The sequence below is a fragment of the Sceloporus undulatus genome, chromosome 5, assembly GCF_019175285.1.
Source record: "Sceloporus undulatus isolate JIND9_A2432 ecotype Alabama chromosome 5, SceUnd_v1.1, whole genome shotgun sequence".
In the NCBI taxonomy this organism is placed as follows: domain Eukaryota; kingdom Metazoa; phylum Chordata; class Lepidosauria; order Squamata; family Phrynosomatidae; genus Sceloporus; species Sceloporus undulatus.
Genome location: NC_056526.1, coordinates 100,541,691 through 100,559,149, shown reverse-complemented (window position 1 = coordinate 100,559,149; position 17,459 = coordinate 100,541,691). Strand labels below are relative to the sequence as shown.

Here is a 17,459-nt window from a genome sequence, read left to right as displayed (position 1 = left end):
GACTAATGTACTGCTTTTGCTGTACGGGTGGATTTCTTCCACTGTGAAGGTAGTTGGAAATCCTGTTAAAGTTTTAAGGAAAGAGTCAAGGGAGGTGGGTGGGAATACAGTGCCAGATGATCATCACCAACAGTTTCTTTGTATATTTTGAAACAATAGATTTATTCTTCTCTTCAGGGTATACTATAATTTTACAGCCATTTTAGATTTCCCAAGAGAAGTGAATTGGAGACACAGCAGTCCAGAAACCTGGATCAGATCAAATTAGACTGAGAGAAGTCCAGATTGCTTAGGAGCAGAACAGGTACAATTCAGAATTACCAGATCAGCTGCCCAGGAAAGAGTGAAGGAATAACAAAACATATCCTTTAGCTTCCTACACAAAGCTTCATGTTTCCTTGAAAAATGTTGAAGTCTGTGGCTGTCAGTATCATTAGTATCCATGTGAATCAGAAGGAAGGCGTTATTTTCAATGGACTTAAATGAGTTTTGGCAGCTGCTCCAACACATCTTGCACCAGAAAAGCGGCATACCTCCAAGTTTTTGGTTCTGGGAGCTCAGGTCAGCAGGACATCTGATAATATGACAGTGGGTTGTTTGGAAGTATAGCAGTTTGCCACAGAAACTGGTAGATCCTCCTTCATTAGAAATATTAAATCAGAGACCGAATGGTAGTCTGTCCAGGAATGGTAATCATAGATTTCCTGCACATTATTATTAGTTAGTTTATTTATAACAAGTTCTCCTATCAATAAATATGGAAAAGCTGTTCAGGCTGTACTGTTTAAAGCCTGAAGAATCTCATTCAGTGTCAGAATTGGCACTAATTTCTAATTTGGAATGGTATGGATGTGGTCTTAGCTACACATGTTCCAATATATCATGTGAATTATAAATAATACTGCTCAATTTGAAGTCATTCACTTGAAGAGATTGTATTTTGGGATGGGCTGTCTTTATAGAATCCTTGTAATGCCCAGAGGTTCATACTATCCAGTTTAGCAAGAGTGGTGGCATGTGCAATGCAAATGGGATTTTTCAACACTTAAAGACTGATTTGATCTCTTTGCAATTGGTATGCACAAGGTACAGTAGTGCAGTAACAAGGCTGGCCAATGAAAAATGTTAATATAGTAGTGGAGGCAAAGTAAGCAACACCAATGATAGCTTAAGCAGCATCAAGGCCATCTTGGTAATCAGCTTTCTCTGAGGAGAGCTGGAGATGAAGTGGAGCATTTTTAACCTCTACCTTCAATTTACCACTTGTATAGTCAACCCTCTGTATCTACAGATTCAACCATTCACAGCTTGAAAATATTCCTACAACAAAAAATACAGAAAGCAAAAATTGATTTTGCCATTTTATGTAAGATACACTATTTTTACTACTCCAATATATATAATGGAACTTGAGCATCCATGGTTTTTGATATTCACAGTGGATTCTGGAGCAAAACCCCAACAGAGACACCAAGAGCCCACTATGTGTTCTTCTTCATCGTCTCTATGAACCACACAATTGGATTTTCCTGCATCTGCACAGAGGATATTTGGAACCTTCTGGAATCACTAGACAGATTTTTGGCAGTAACTCCACCCACCTTTTATTTCACCCCTAGAATTCCTGCATGTTTACCTCAGTTCCTTTTCATCCACTACATTAGGATCATCAAGGAACCTCATCTCTTTGCTTTGCTTTAGGTTTTAACTTCTTGTGGATTTCTAATTAGGACTATTTTTCCTGACTGTTGTTCTGTCTTTTCTGTGATACTGACAAATGTTTTTGGCTTGACTTAAATTAGAAAAATAGAATCAGAGTTGGAAGAGACCGCAAGGGCCATCCAGTCCAACCCCTTGTCATGCAAGAATCAAAGCACCCCTGACAGATGGCCATCCAGCCTCTGTTTAATGACCTCCAGGGAAGTAGACTCCACCACTCTCCGAGGCACTGTGTTCCACTGTCAAACACCCTTACTGTCAGAAGGTTCCTCCTAATATTTAGGTGGAATCTCTTTTCTTGTAGCTTGCATCCATTGTTCTGGGTCCTGTTCTCTGGTGCAGCAGAAAACAAGCTTGCTCCATCCTCAATATGATATCCCTTCAAATATTTAAACAGGGCTTGAATATATGTGAAACTCTGTTTTGGGAGAAGGCAAGTTTCTAAGTTTCTTCCAAATTTCAGCATTCATTTAAGAAAAGGAATGGGACCAAGGCAAGAAATATCTTTGTCTCCTCTGCCCCATGCTTCTTTGACTACCTGGTACCTTTTTCTCACATAAGTGATATACCTCAGTTCACCCACCTATTGGTCGGGGAACTTTGGCAAGTCCCATGTTATAGGATGTTTCCACCTCCATTGCTGGAAAAAGGAACATTGGGTCTTACCTGTGATATGTCCATTTTCAGCAATATAGGTGGGAATATCCTCCCCACCCAGAACTGAGGAGGCTGTTTCCCTTGGTTCTACAGGGTCACTGTTAGTTAGTTATTTTTAGTTTGACTTTATGATAGTTTCTATTGATTATACTTATATTTGCATTGAATGCTCTCTGAGTTTGTTTTCTATCCTCGGCTATAATGTTGACTGAGGGATGGTGGGGGTTGCTCCCTCTGGTGGCGACTCCTTCAAGTCTGTTTTTCCTGCCTATTTCGGAGCATTAGATGGAATCAACCCATGTTATAGGATAGTCCCATCTACATCGCTGAAAATGAATATCACAGGTAAGAACCAATGTTCCTTTTTCAAATGCATTGTAGCTACTGAGCTTGTAAATCTATCCTCCTCTAGGCCCATAACAGTGATGGTCAACAGAATGAGTAATAAAAGTCAGTTGAATCTGATGAACACATTACATTTTTTTAAGTGTAGCTCACCACTCCATCAACTTAACTCAAAAGGAAATAATTCACCTGCTATAATACTAACTCAGTAATCCCCTAAACTTGAAAAGATTCAAGGATCATGATGATGCTCCTTAGTAGATTATCTTTGTGGCTCCACATCTGGTGCTATTCTTTATTTAAAATTCTATTTTTAATTTTTCACATTCCTAAATTGACAAACACACAGATTCTCATCCAAAATGGTCATCGTCCAGGTATTACTTCCTGTTTTTTCCAGAAGGCCCTTTTATGGTATCAGCTGTGACCTCACTGATGCCAGATGTGTTGCTAATTTGCCTTTCAGACAAAGGTGCTTTATTTTTAGAGTCTGGTTTTCATCTTTGCCAAGGCACAGATCAAAACCACCAGTACCCACCCACCTTGCATGTAAGCAAGAGCATGTGTAGGCAGATAAATTACAATGGAGATCCAGTGTTTCTTCCGCTAAGTCTGTAGAAAACCCTATATCTGTGTTATGTTCTCTAACAGGGCTGTTTCTGATTCATATATTACATAATCCAAAGGACACCATAAACAGATGCTAAGGTTTTACATCATGAGAAAATTGATTTTAAATGTTTCCAGTTTAAATTTCCTAGTTTCATCTTTCATCTTTACTGAATCTGCAACATTTTCAGTTAGTGCTGTCACTGTAGAATCATATGATGCTAAACCCAGTTTAAGATGAAATTAAATGGTTGAAATTTAACATAAAATCAACATGTATTTGTTATATCAAATTTATTATTCCTTTCTGCAGTAGTGTACATACTGGATAGCACAGTAACATCTTAAATGTAACTAAATCAATTACCAAACCCCAATACAGCATAATATGTAAAATATGATGATAAAACCAGGAATCATTAAATTAACAAAAATATTAAAAATAGCAGCAAATGATCTCCATATGTCGAAAGCTTGTTTGAACAAAGTTTCCACCTGTTGTCAGGAGGCCAACTGGGAGAGTGGATTAGATGAATTTCCAGTCCAAAAGCATAGGCTCAGCTGCTGAAAAGTCATCTTCTTGCATTTTTGGTGAATGTGCTGAAGATGGTGGTGGGACATAGAGGTCTTAAAATTTGGCTAGGTTTGTATAGAGGACAGTGATCTTTTATGTTGCCTAAGCATAAATGTATTTTTTCTTGAGATGCACAGCCCTGACACTTGCAGTCATCTTTTAAAAGCACTTGTCTATAAGTCAACATCATGTATAGATTGACGGCAGGGTTGGGGGGGATTATGGTTTTTGATATGAGCTATGGGTAAGTCAAGGGTAGAACTTAGCACAAGGCTTCTAGGATGCATTCTGCAGAGAGCGCTGGCTCAGGATTCCAACCGCCCCTGCCCACTGCCACTTTCCCACCTAGCCATTCAAAAAGTCTTGATGCCACTCTACTCAAAGAAGTACTTATAACTTTTATCAAAAGGGGAACCATCCTTTTCTCTGAATAGAATGGCAGAATGCTCCCCTGTAATGTCTGCTTTTGCAAAAAGGCTGATAAGCTGATAAAGCTTCAAGACAGTAGAGGCAAGATTTATTTTTTTCACATAACCCAGCCAAACATTCTGAATGAAGTCTGACAAACTCAGGAGTCTGTCAAACCTTCAGCCCATTATACAGCCTCAGACAAAGCAGCTTTGCTTTAAAGAGACATTACACCACATCTCCCTTTCATAAAAAAAACAACAAAGTATACACCTCATAGAACACATTAAAATACTGTATTTCTCATACATATGCATATCGCACAAATATTTTAAAAAATACAAACAATTAAAACTGTTATCAGAGGGTCAGAGGTCATCAGTACTTGGCCGAACTATGTCAGTTTATAGCTTGATTTAGTGTGAGCATTTCCAAATATAGACCAGATTCTTTCAGTGCCCCCTAAAGGAACAAATACATCTTGCTCTTTCACTGAAAGGTTCAGTTTATAACCTAGGACTTGCTTGTCCTCCTCATTCGCTACACAGAAATTAGAATAATCTGATAGTGTACATAGATTTTAGAAATGATTTATTCTTGTCTTAAAGATTTATTCATCATGCTAAAATAAAACATTCCATAATCAAATTTCTTCTGATTTTCAATTCTTTCATTGGGGGGGGGGGGACAACAACAAAAGCTTCAGGGGGAAAAATGAGGGGAGGGTTTTTCCCCAAAAAATATTCCTGTTTTTTTCTAGCCTTTCACATCTCTAAACCACTATTGATGATAGTCTTTACCACTGTCCTTCCTCAAGGAACATTTTTTTCTGACAAAACACAGACCTGTCCTGACATATACACAAAATGCCTATCTACTGCTGCAGGTACATGTTTGTCATAAGATCAAGCATGCTGATCATTTGTCTCTCCTTTGTCACTTAAGAGAGCACCAGGAAACTCAGCAGGTTGAGCATTTGGTTGAGTACTATGTAACCAGTACTTTCAGGTGCTTGCCTTTGTGGACCTTACTGTCACCTATTATGCTGATATACTTTGCCTTCTAAAGTCCTCTGTTGATAGGAATGTGGTTGCTGACATTTTTCTGTAACAACAGCTGAAAGCTATCCTTCCTTCCAGTGCTTAGATTCCATCCATATTAAATCTCCTTCTTGTAATAGTTGAAGATACGTTGCAGTTCAGTCATAGAAAATTTCTGTCTATCCTGGACTTGCTATAGGTTCTGATGTACATAAGTAGGAATTATGGGGCATAGTAAATTATGCCCCATAATTTACTTCTTGGCATCTTCCCATTAACATTTGTGCAGGCAAGTAAGGCAACTGGTGTATCTCGATATTCCAACAATGCCAAATGCAGATCCACACATGCATTTCCTACCTTCTTTATAAGTCCTTGGTTTGGTGAGCAAACATAGATTTAAATCTTATCAATCACTATTCTTGTAGTCTTACAGATAAACTTAATAATTTGCATATTTGGGAACTAATCAAATACCACAGGAAAAGGAGAATTGTCATGTTTAAAAATATCTATACCCAATCATCCATTGCAAAAGGAAAAGCAAGGAAATGGTAGGGCCGCTGCTTGGAGAAGATGGTAAGATGCTGACAGGGAACAAAGAAATGGCAGAACTACTCAGCATTTTATTTGCCTCTTGTCTTCTCTGAAAAAGAGAACAGTAATCAACCTGGGGGAAATGAAGCAGGTGATGCAGTACTGGAAATGCAGCACAAAATAGGTAAAGAGGTACTACAAGAATATGCGGCTACTCTACATGAAATCAAGTCCTCAAGGCCAGATGAACTACAACCAAGGGTATTAAAAGAACAGGCAGAAGTGATTTCAGAACCACTGGCAATAATCTTTGAGAATTCCTGGAGAACAGGACAAGTACCAGCAGACTAGAAGAGGGAATATTTTGTCCTTTTTTTTTTTTTAAATAGGACTGAAATAATTAACACCCAATCAGCCTGACATCAATATCAGGAAAGAATCTAGAGCAGATAATTAGACAGCCTGTAAGTACCTAGAAAGGAATGCAATGATCACTAAAAGTGAATACAGGTTTCTCAAAAACAAGTCATGCCAAAGTAATCTGATCTCCTTTTTTTGGATAAAATCACTAGCTTGTTAGATGAAGGGAATGATGTAATATAGCTTTATTTCAGTAATGTTTTGGCAAGGTCCCCAATGATATCGTTCCAAAAAAGCTTGTAAAATGTGGGCTAGACAATGCAACTGTCAGATGGATTTGTAATTGGAAGAACAACTGAACCCAAAGGGTATGGAACATCCTGGAGAGAAGTAACTAGCAGAGTGCCACATGCACTGTCCTTGGTTAGTGCTATTCAACATCTTTATTGGTGATTTGAATGATGGACAGTCAATCCTCTGTTTTTGCGGCGGATCCATTCCAGACCCCCTCCCTCCACAAAAATGGAGTTTCAAATATATTCAAGCCCTGTTTAAATATTTGAAGGGATGTCATATTGAGGAGGGAGCAAGCTTGTTTTCTGCTGCTCCAGAGAACAGGACATGGAACAATGGATGCAAGCTACATGAAAAGAGATTCCACCTCAACATGAGGAGGAACTTCCTGACAGTAAGAGCTGTTTGACATGTTGGGAATGCTTTGATTGAGAGTTCCTGCATGGCAGGCAGTTGGACTGGATGGCCCTTGTTGCCTCTTCTAACTCTACAATTCTATGATTCTATAAATTTAGGCTCATGGGTGTGGGAGTGTGTATGCGTGTGCCTCAGGCCCACGCCCCTTATTTCCCCCTCCATTCGCCCCTCACGCATAAGCACGGGACGTGGTTTCCAAAACCGTGAGAATGGAGGGAGGACTGTGCTGTAAGATACCAAGCAAGAAGGTGATGATTAAGAGTGATGTAGTTTTTGCAACTTACGGTGGGAAGAATACAAACATCGTGAACCACTGTGTTTGAATGTTACACTTCAAAATAAGTGGCTAAATTATTGTTTTATGTAACAGACTGCTCAGTAATTCCATTCTTAGGTAGTCAAGCTTGTGAGATGTTGGATTTAGTTCACTGGGTTAACAGCATACATATGGATCCACATAAACCAGATGAGAATTGAGTACCATGGGAAAATCATATAATCACAGAGTTGGAATAGAGCTCAAGGGCCATCAAGTGCAGGAATACAAAATAAAGCACTCCCTACAGATGGCTATTAAGCCTCTGTTTAAAAACTTCCAAAGAAGGAGACTCCAGCACACTCAAAGGGGATGTGTTCTACTTTCGAACAGCTCTTACTGTTGCAATGTTCTTCCTAATGTGGTGGAGGAATCTCTTTTCCTACAATTTGAATCCATTGCTCTGTGTCTTGGTCTCTTACTCTTTAGGTCAGTCTTTCCATCTCCTCTTTCATGCTGAACACACTTGTATCTCTCAGCATGTATTTGCTAACAGCACTAAATTCACAACTAGTGAATTTCATTTTAAACTCAGAAACACATTGTTCAGTGGTGACTTCTGGGTGCTACACATGTTTCCAGAACATGTTTCAAAAACAATTTTATTACAGGGTAGAAAATGGCTTCTACATTTTTCTAAAACCTCTTGCGTTCTCTTGGATTTTCCTCAGGGGAAATAAAAGCATCATATAAAGACATGTCTTCTCCTCCCCCCCACCCAATATACAGTCGGCCCTCGCCTTATGCGGGGATCCGTTCCGGATCCCTCCGCGTAAGGCGAATTCCGCCTATGCTCAAGCCCCATTGGAAACAATGGGTCTCGTGCACAGCAGCGCGATGGCGCACGGGGCGCAACGGGCGTGCGCGCCCAATCAATTGAATGGGACGTGCTGCCCCTTCCACCCCATGCGCACCCCTGCGGCTTGAGCGCATATGCTCAAGTCCGCGTAAAGTGCGCCTGCATATGCCGTGGGCGCGCTGTAATATGATATCCCCCCACCCAATATAATATGATAGCTATTTGCTATCTTTGCAATATTTTCAAATCCAGCAGCAGTGAGATATAATTGGAAAGCTTCTTCAGAGTGCCTCCAATTCTCACCCAAATTACCTTGCCAAACAAGGGGAGGTAGAGACCAGAATGAGCCCATATCTTCAGTTAGAAAAAACAAACTGCCAGCTGCAATAAAGAAGATTCTACAATGTGCCTGCATCATACGCAGGTGCGCTTTACGCAGCTTTCAGCATATGCTAAAAGCCGTGCAGGGAGAAGGGACAGCACGTCCCATAGGGATGAATGGGGAACGCGTCACTGCACCACCACATGCACAAGCCCCATTCATTTAAATGGGGCTCAAGCATAGGTGGTATTTGCTTTATGCGGGGGAGTCCAGAACGGATCCCCCACGTAAAGTAAGGGTGCACTGTACACCAGTTTCTGACGCCATATAATGTCTGATGTAGTAATAAGGCAAACTCTTAAGCAGATAGACTCCAAGACACCAAAGGCAAGATTTAGCCCACCAAAGGCAAGATTTAGCCCTGGTGGCGCAGTGGAGCCCTGGTGGCGCAGTGGTTAAATGCCTGTACTGCAGCCATTCACTCAAAACCACAAGGTTGCGAGTTCAAAACCAGCAAAAGGCCCCAAGCTCGACTCAGGCTTGCATCCTTCCGAGGTCGCTAAAATGAGTACCCAGACTGTTGGGGGCAAATTAGCTTACTTGCTAATTGGCTTACTTGCTGTTCACCGCTATGATCTTTGGAATAGCGGTATATAAATAAAACAAATTATTAAATTATTATTAAATTATGAGCAGAGGCAGATCTTGCTTTGAGATCCCAAAACTAAACTGTTATTGTGAGCCGCCTTGGGTCCCTTTGGGGACAAAGGCAAGATAGAAATAAACAAACTTTTAGGGAGTCATTTGTTAGCAGTCTCTTAGAATGATTTGGTCACTTACTTTTAGAATATGAGAACTTAGCACATGAAGAAAACAGGTAGTTTAAATAAAATTAGAATTAGTGCATTTTGACAGAGTTAGATGAAAGGAGGCTCTCCAGAAGTGTTAGTGGAATGGGGAAAAGAGAGAATGAGTAATGAGTAGACAACTAGTGAGAAACATGGGATAGCACCCAAAATAATATGAATAAACTTTTTGAAATCCCAAAGCAATCAAGGTACTTGTCATAATGGCTTATTTGTCTCACTTGCTTCATGTCTTCCTAGCTTATTTCTAATATTTTTCTTTTAAGGAAATGACTATATCTTGGTGTCTGAAAAGAGCAGAGCTTGTATTTAAGTGTGTAAAAGGTTAGTAAAATCGTCTCATGATTATTTATTAATTATGCAGTATAAAAGTTCTTTTCACTATGGTGGAATGGCCATTGTTTAGTGCTTGAACATTGAAAGCAGAAGATTCCAGGTTCACAGTACTTGGCATTTCTTGTTATACAGTCTTCCCTCCCCATATGCAGGGGATCTGTTCTGGAACACACACACACACACACACACACACACACACACACACACCGCATATGGGGAAAACTGCCTGTGCTCAAGTCCCATTAATTGTTATGGTGGTGTGCTCCCATATGGAGCACACACCATTTCCCCCCCTTGCTGCCCGTAGACCGTATACTCTCAAAGCAGCGTATGCAAAGTCCACATAAGGCCAGGGCAGACTTTACCATAGTCAAATAGTAGGGCTGAAAAGGGAGGGGGACTGTCTGAGTCCTTGGATACCTGCTACTAATTTGAACAGGTAGCACAGAGCTAAATGGGTTGGCCATACATTTATGTAGTTTTGTATATTCAACTCCAGTATGATTTGCTTCATTGTTGCATATTCTGAGAACCAGTATATTGTAGCATTGAATTTAGACTAGGTAGATCTGCAGTACAAAACAAGCTCAGCCTTGAAGCCCACTAGGTGACCATGGATTGATCACCAGGATTGCTGCGAGGCTAAACATGCTGAAGGTATTGTACACTCCATGGAGGAGGATTGTGAGCTCCTTAAAAAGAGGAGTGAGAGGAGAAGAAAAACTCTCAAAGCAAGAAAAACATTTTTTCTATAAGTATTGTGCACCCCAAATTTTCTCTGTAATTTTCAAGAGCAACATTCTTTCACACTGAATCCTTATTACCTTTTTTAATGAGATGCACTTAATCACCAACATTCCATCTCTTTCCATAACTCAAATGATGACTATATATAGGTCATCTTGCAAAACTGCAGATAGAAACAAAAGAAAAGTCCATTTCTTCCCCAAGGGCTGCTGGCAGTAACAACTGAATTACACTTTTACATTTTTGTCTTTTGATATATTTTAAAATGACTACACAGTTAAATAAATTAGGTTGGCTCTCATAATTGTTCTTTTTATGCTGTTGATGCTTGAACCTTCTGAAAACAATCAGTGTTTCCTGATTGTTTCCTGGTGACTTTTGCTATCTAGGATTCATGATGGAAATGGCTTCTTGGGATGGAGGGATTTCTCGGACTGTACAATTCCTGGTACCACAGGTTTGTTTGTTATTATTTAACTTGTTATACAGACAATAAGAGAAAAGGGCCAGTGGTTGTCCAATTTTTAAAAAACGGTTGAAAATGTTTGTTCAGACATTAAGAGACTTTCAATCCCACACTGTTACTACTGATATTCTTGAGGGCTTTTTAACACAAAAAATAAGCAAATGGAACTATGGTTATTACAATAAAATGTCTGATATGAATTCAAATCTTTATACAGCTATTTTAGCTTGTAGCCCTTGGGAGTCCTGTGCGCCCTGACCTCATCCCACCCGTGATGCCCCCAGACACACTAAATACAGTGGTTCCTCGGGATACGAAATACCCAGGTTACGAAATTTCCGGGATACGAAAAAATCCCATAGGAAATAATTGTTCCGGGTTACGAATGTTTTTTTGGGTTACGAAAAAATTTTTGGTGCTTTTCGGCGCTATTTCACACGGAATCGCGGCTTTTCCCCATTAGCGCCTATGGGTTTTTCGGCTTACGAAGCCTTTCGGGTTACGAAAGCGGCCGCGGAACGAATTAATTTCGTAACCCGAGGCACCACTGTATGTATTTATATTCACTCAAAACCAGCCAAAAGCTCCCACAAATGTGACAGTTTGTTTCCCCAGTTTCTCAGAGCCCCTTAACTTTCCCCTCCCAAACTTTGCCCCCAAACTCTCTCCTTCCAAAAAAACCCAAAATGGCCAGAACTGCAGCCAGAAGAGATGGGAGGTGGCTTCCAGTATGTCAGTATGACTCACTAGGCAGTCACTGATAGATACTTAGACCTGTATGTGTGACATAATCACTAGTAAATCAAATTGCATCTGTGATGGGACTTCAGCTCAAAGTCTGAGAAATCAAAATGCTGCTTTCTTTACATAGCACAGTGTGACTTACTGTTATATAAAATGGCAGCCTTCTCAAGTGATGTTCCCATTTTAATGTTACTTAAAAAGTTTTAACATATTGTGATTGAACTATGGTTACTAAAAAATTGATTTCTGCTCGTGTTGTAAAGGATGTATAACTGAAATGGATTATTATTATTATTATTATTATTATTATTATTATTATTTATATCCCGCCTCTCCCTTTCGGGTTCTAGGCAGGTAACAACAGTCCAATAAAACAGATATACAGACAATAATAAAATTTCCCTAATTCCCTTAACCCTCCCTCCTTCTGCTAAAATTACACATAAACATCAAGACACAATACAATATCCCCAGTACAGTGTACTTAGTTACAAATTTGTAACTAAGGACACAGGTCGAATTATTTCAAGAGACCATCAGGAGAGACGGTGAAAGAGTGAATGAATCAATTTGGTTAATTCAGCTGGAGGTTAGTCTGGAAAGGCCTGCCAGAAGAGATCCTTCTTTATCGCCTTTGTAAACGCCTCCAAAGATGTAATATGGCAGATCTCTTCCAGCAGGTCATTCCATGTTTTAGGAGCAGCAGCTGAAAAGGTCCTCTGGGAAGTCACCACGAGCCTGGTTTTCTTTGGCTGAAGTAGGCTCCTCCTAGAGGACATAAGTACATGGGAAGGATTGTATGGGAGGAGGCAGTCCCTCAAGTATGCTGGACCCAAGCAATGTAGGGCTTTATAGATAATAACCAACACCTTGTACTGAGCCCGGAAGCTAATAGGCAGCCAATGAAGAGATTTCAATATATGTGTAATAGGGTCGAATTTAGCTTTACCCGTGACCAACCTGGCTGCCATATTCTGAATCAGTTGCAGCTTCCAAACGTGGCACAAGGGTTGCCCCATGTAGAGCACATTATAGAAATCAAGATGTGAGGTTACCAGTGAATGTACAATTGTTTCTAGGTCCCTCTGCTCCAGGTAGGGTCGCAGCTGGCGTATCAGCCGAAGCTGATAACAGGCACTCCTATCTGCCACATCAACCTGGGAAGACAGCTGAAGTAACGAATCCAGAAGTACCCCCAGTCTGTGGACACAGTCCTTTAGGGGACGTGTCATCCCATGCAGGACTGGTGAACAAATCTCCATACCCAGTGCAGGGTTTTCTATAGCGAGTACCTCCACTTCATTTGGATTCAACTTAAGTCTATTTTCCCTCATCCAATCCATTGCTGACCTCAGACAGTCATTCAGAGGGAAGATACCTTCCTTGGTCACTGAAGCAGGATGCTAAAATAGAAAGGATATTCAAACCCTATAAAAAACAAAATGAACATTGATAACTAGTAATGTTGAACTCCAAATTCACAAAGTTTATTGATGGAACTACAGGCTCTAACAGATTATGTAAATGTGGAGAAAAGTGTTGTTCCATGCAATTTAGTAAATTTAAAATTTGCATAAATTAAAATTAATAAATAGTTTTCAGTAAGTGTATGATTCTAAGTATTACAGAGAAGATAAAAAAATTGTATCACTCAGTTCACACACTCATTACATAGGTTTTCAGCAGGCAGTGCTAATTTGCTGATAATGTGGGACTTCTCAGTCCAAGAGCAATTAGACCCATACTATCTATCAATCATGCTAGCAATTAAGTAAAAAAGAGTTAATATGCAAACATCCAGCAGAAGTCTGCGTATTGTATATGTAAGGAGCATATAAACAAGTCATTGTTAGCGGCATTATTTCTATGTATCCTATTTATCATGGTTTATATGACAGATTACTTATACTGTAATAAATTTTTATTTATATTTTCCCGCCTCTCCCTGCCGATCGAGGTGGGATCACAGCATAAAAACATACACATTATAACATATTCAGTAAAATCACAATACCACAATATCACTACTATTGCTAAAAGTTAGCTTGCTGTCTATTTCCGTCTTATCATAGTCGGGTGGGGTTCTTTCAGGGTCGTCATAATAGGTCAGGTGGGTAGAATAATGAGAGCAAAGCAAAAATCTCAAACAGTATAACTACAGTCTGCCCTTTCTTTATGCGGGGAAAGAAAATTTGAAGGGGGAAAAAGCCAACAGTTACTCACATGTACCCCAAACAGGAGTTATAGTTCCATCGCATTTCAAATTCTAGCAGAGGTCAAGTGACAAGTCATATGTGGCAAGGTGTTTCAGAATCTGCTTTGCCTCTCTATTCCAAAAAAAAAAGGGGGGGACAACACTTTTTCTAGAAAGCACTCCTGTATTTTAGAAATAGTGTGATAGAAATAACTGATTATGAATATCTATTTTAAAATGCACGGCCTATAACCTATTAGGTAAGATTGTTTTTATCCAAAAATATATTGGATTGGTATTTTTAACATTACTTGTTAACAGTAGTATCACTCCTCATCATGGGAATGACACTTTCAAGGCACAGTTTCTTTTGAAACACTAATTAAAATAGTACATATAATAAGTTCTCTATTAGCATATTAGATTTATATTTATTGAGGAAATACTTACTCTGTGTCCACTGTTTCATGGAACTGACTAGTAAATTAGAATACCTGTATATATAAAACGAATAGATTTTATTTCATGAAAAGAATGAAATGTGTTTGATATATAATCATAGAATCCTAGAGTTGGAAGATACCACCACGGCCATCCAGTCCAACCCCTGCCATGCAGGAACTCACAATCAGAGCACCCCCAACAGCTGCCATCAAGCCTCAGCTTAAAATCCTCCAAAGAAGGAGATTCCACCACACTCCAAGGCAGCATGTTCCATAGTTGAACAGCTCTTATCTTCATTTAGTTTTCTGAGAATACCATAATAGGAACTCCTATATGTTGATGGTTTTTCCTCACAAGAGGATTGTGTTTTACATAGTACATTCTAACAATTATAATTGTGTAATTATTTTGTAATTGAAGAATGAAAGATATTGCATCATAATTTAGTGTGTGTGCATCTGACTGGTTCTTAATAAGGCCAAATATTTTTCCTTGTGATCCCCATTCTAGTGAAGCCATGAGCTACTGGAAAACTATGTGTTTTCTTTAAAAGTGGCAAAAGATCAAAATGACATTCATAAGTAATTAAATATTTTTCAGCCTGGATGTTTAACAGAAGATTTAACAGTTAAATCTTACTAGATTTAAGTTCATGATGTTATCATAGTCCTTTGACACAGCATCTACTTATTGGTAGGAGGAACCTAAGAAGTTGCAGAGCTTCGCTTTCCTCCTCTTCCTGCTTGTTATGGTGTACAGAGCAGAATGCATAAATAGAACATAATAATAATAATAATAATAATAATAATAATAATAATAATAATAGGTTTTATTTATATACCACCCAATCACTGGGAATCCGAGCGGTTTACAACAGAGGGGATAATAGACGGTTCCCTGCCCTCAGGCTTACAATCTAAAAGACACGACACAAAAGGAGAAGGGAATGGTGAGGGGGGGAGGGTCAATACTCCTTGAATAGATGGACCTAAAGGGAATGGTGACTGGAAGAGACTGGGAGACAAGCCCTATGAACTATAGTCATATGAACTACTCAATTTCTCCTGAATAGTGGGAAACAAAATGATTGCATCAATGACAATTACCCATAATTTTACAAGTGTGGGGTTTTTAAAGCACAGAACACACATAAGGGAACTGCCTTGTACCATGGTAAATAGCCAAGAAAAGGATACTACAAATGCTGTACGACAGATGAGGATGAGTACCAAAACGGAAGAAGCAGTATTAGGGGAGCATGACAGTGAAGAGCAGAATCACACATCCTGGAGTATCAAGAACCACCATAATCTTTATTTAACCCCAGCACACCTCAGTGTGGTCTCCCAACACATGCTGTTATTGTGTGAATTTAAAAGAGTAAAACTCACAGGTTTGGCTTGCATAGGTGTAGAGAACAAGAAAACATTCATTCTCTCCCCCCCCCCCTTCATTTTTACAGAGTATTTCTGAAGAAATGTTTTACCAGCTCAGTAATATGTTGCCACAGATTTTCCGTGTCTCATCTACACTCACTCTGACATCTAAACATTGAGTTCTTGAATACTCTGGAGAGGAGCTGCAGGAAGTCAACACAAATTTAATCTTAATACATGAAACATCAGCCGCCTATAGTACCAGGAAGTGGGATAAGTTCAGCTGCTGTCACACGACGCTCACTTGTCAAGAAATTGAAAGTTGCACTAGCTTGGATGTGATTATAGCAGAAGTTCCTAACAAAAGCTGGAATCTAAAGACAATTGCAGCATGCTTACATGAGGAACAGTGGGCCGTTACTAATAAAAAAAGTAAAAGTACTCTATTGGCTTCAGTCCCTCCTGCATTTTAAAGGCTGCTTTGAGAGTCCTCCAGGGTTTGAAGCAACTTGTGAAAAACAGTAAAAATTGTGTTAAGAATGAGAGAGTTCTAAAAAAAACCTTAGTGTTTGTATCCTTATATCCCAGTAAACTAATATGTGTAATGTGCTTTAGATTTGCTTCCATTGACATAAACCTTTTGTATGGTTTATATAGAGATTTGACATTTTGTGTATTTACATGCTTTGTGTAGAAATGGTTACAACTAACCTACTTCTCTTGCTCCAAAACAGGGGTTACTGTCCTAAGCACATGTTAACTGGAACTAATGTTTAAAATACACAAGGCTGCTTTTGTGAACTCTGCAAAGTTCATGTTTCCTGCTAAATGACATGGTACATTTTCCTACTACAGTGGGCCCTCCCCTTATGCAGAAATCTGTTCCGGATCCCCCCACATAAGGGGAAATCTGCATATGCTCATACCCCATTAAAAACAATGGGGTGCATGCTCATGGCTCGGAGCAGTGCAGGAGCCACAGGTGCATACACCATTACTTTAATTGCCGTGCAACTTCTGTGTAAGCTGGAAGCTGCATCTAGTGCGCCTGCGTATGGCACAGGTGCACTGTATATCATTGGGTAGTGTTGTTGCTGCATAGTTAGAATTAATGGAAAATTAGCTAAAGCAACCTAGGTAAGTTGATGCACTGGACTGTATAACAGCAATAAAACCTCTGGGAAAAAGAGTGTAGATGTCTACTACAGTTATTGTCAGTAACAGATATGGAAATAGATGTGAGACTGTTAGAATCCTGTTAGTATTCTACCAGATAGTGTTTGTAGTATAGTAGTGGGGGGATGATGGGGCTTTAGCTGCAGTAGAAGAGTAGATAGTGATAGTAGTGCATAGCAGGGCCAGGTGTCTTATCTAGTGGCCTTGAAGGCCTGGCTCTCCGAGCGCTCAGAGCTGGGAATGTGCTTTCACTTCTGTGGGAATCAGGAGGGGCTTCGCTTGGCGGGTTTCTGCTGGGGAGGGGTTTTTGGCCTTTGGGGATTCTGTTACTTTGTCTTTGGGAGGGTGTGGTCAGTCTCAGCTAAGAAGCTGAGTGGGGCACATGTCTGATTCTGGAGCTATCAATAAAGTGCTGTTGATTCTATCTATCAGAGACTTAAGCAAGAAAATATTGTTGTACCAGCTAAAACATCATTGATACTACATCTGAATCTGGAAGGTTTATTTTATTTTATATTATTTATATCCTGCCTTTCTTCCAGTTTACAACAAGTGAGAGTGAGAACAAGGGTGTACATTTTGGCCTCATGGACTGTATATGGCAGTAGATGATGGGTCAGATGACAGTGGTCATCACTAGTAGTAGTAGTAGTAGTAGTAGTAGTAGAAAGGGTCTGGGCTATTTCGGCACGCAGGACCGGCATTCTCTTTAT

At 39.6% G+C, this 17,459-nt stretch overlaps 1 protein-coding gene across 1 annotated transcript in view; it reads left to right on the top strand.

Moving 5' to 3' along the window:
* The window catches only part of C5H12orf4 (chromosome 5 C12orf4 homolog), a 49,287-nt gene extending 32,916 nt beyond the window's left edge, over positions 1 to 16,371 (top strand). The window contains 3 exon segments of the mRNA XM_042470328.1: positions 9,530 to 9,587; positions 10,736 to 10,803; positions 15,657 to 16,371. Of these exon segments, the coding sequence (XP_042326262.1) occupies positions 9,530 to 9,587; positions 10,736 to 10,803; positions 15,657 to 15,749 (219 nt within the window). The 3' untranslated portion in view covers positions 15,750 to 16,371.
* Positions 16,372 to 17,459: the final 1,088 nt, after the last annotated feature.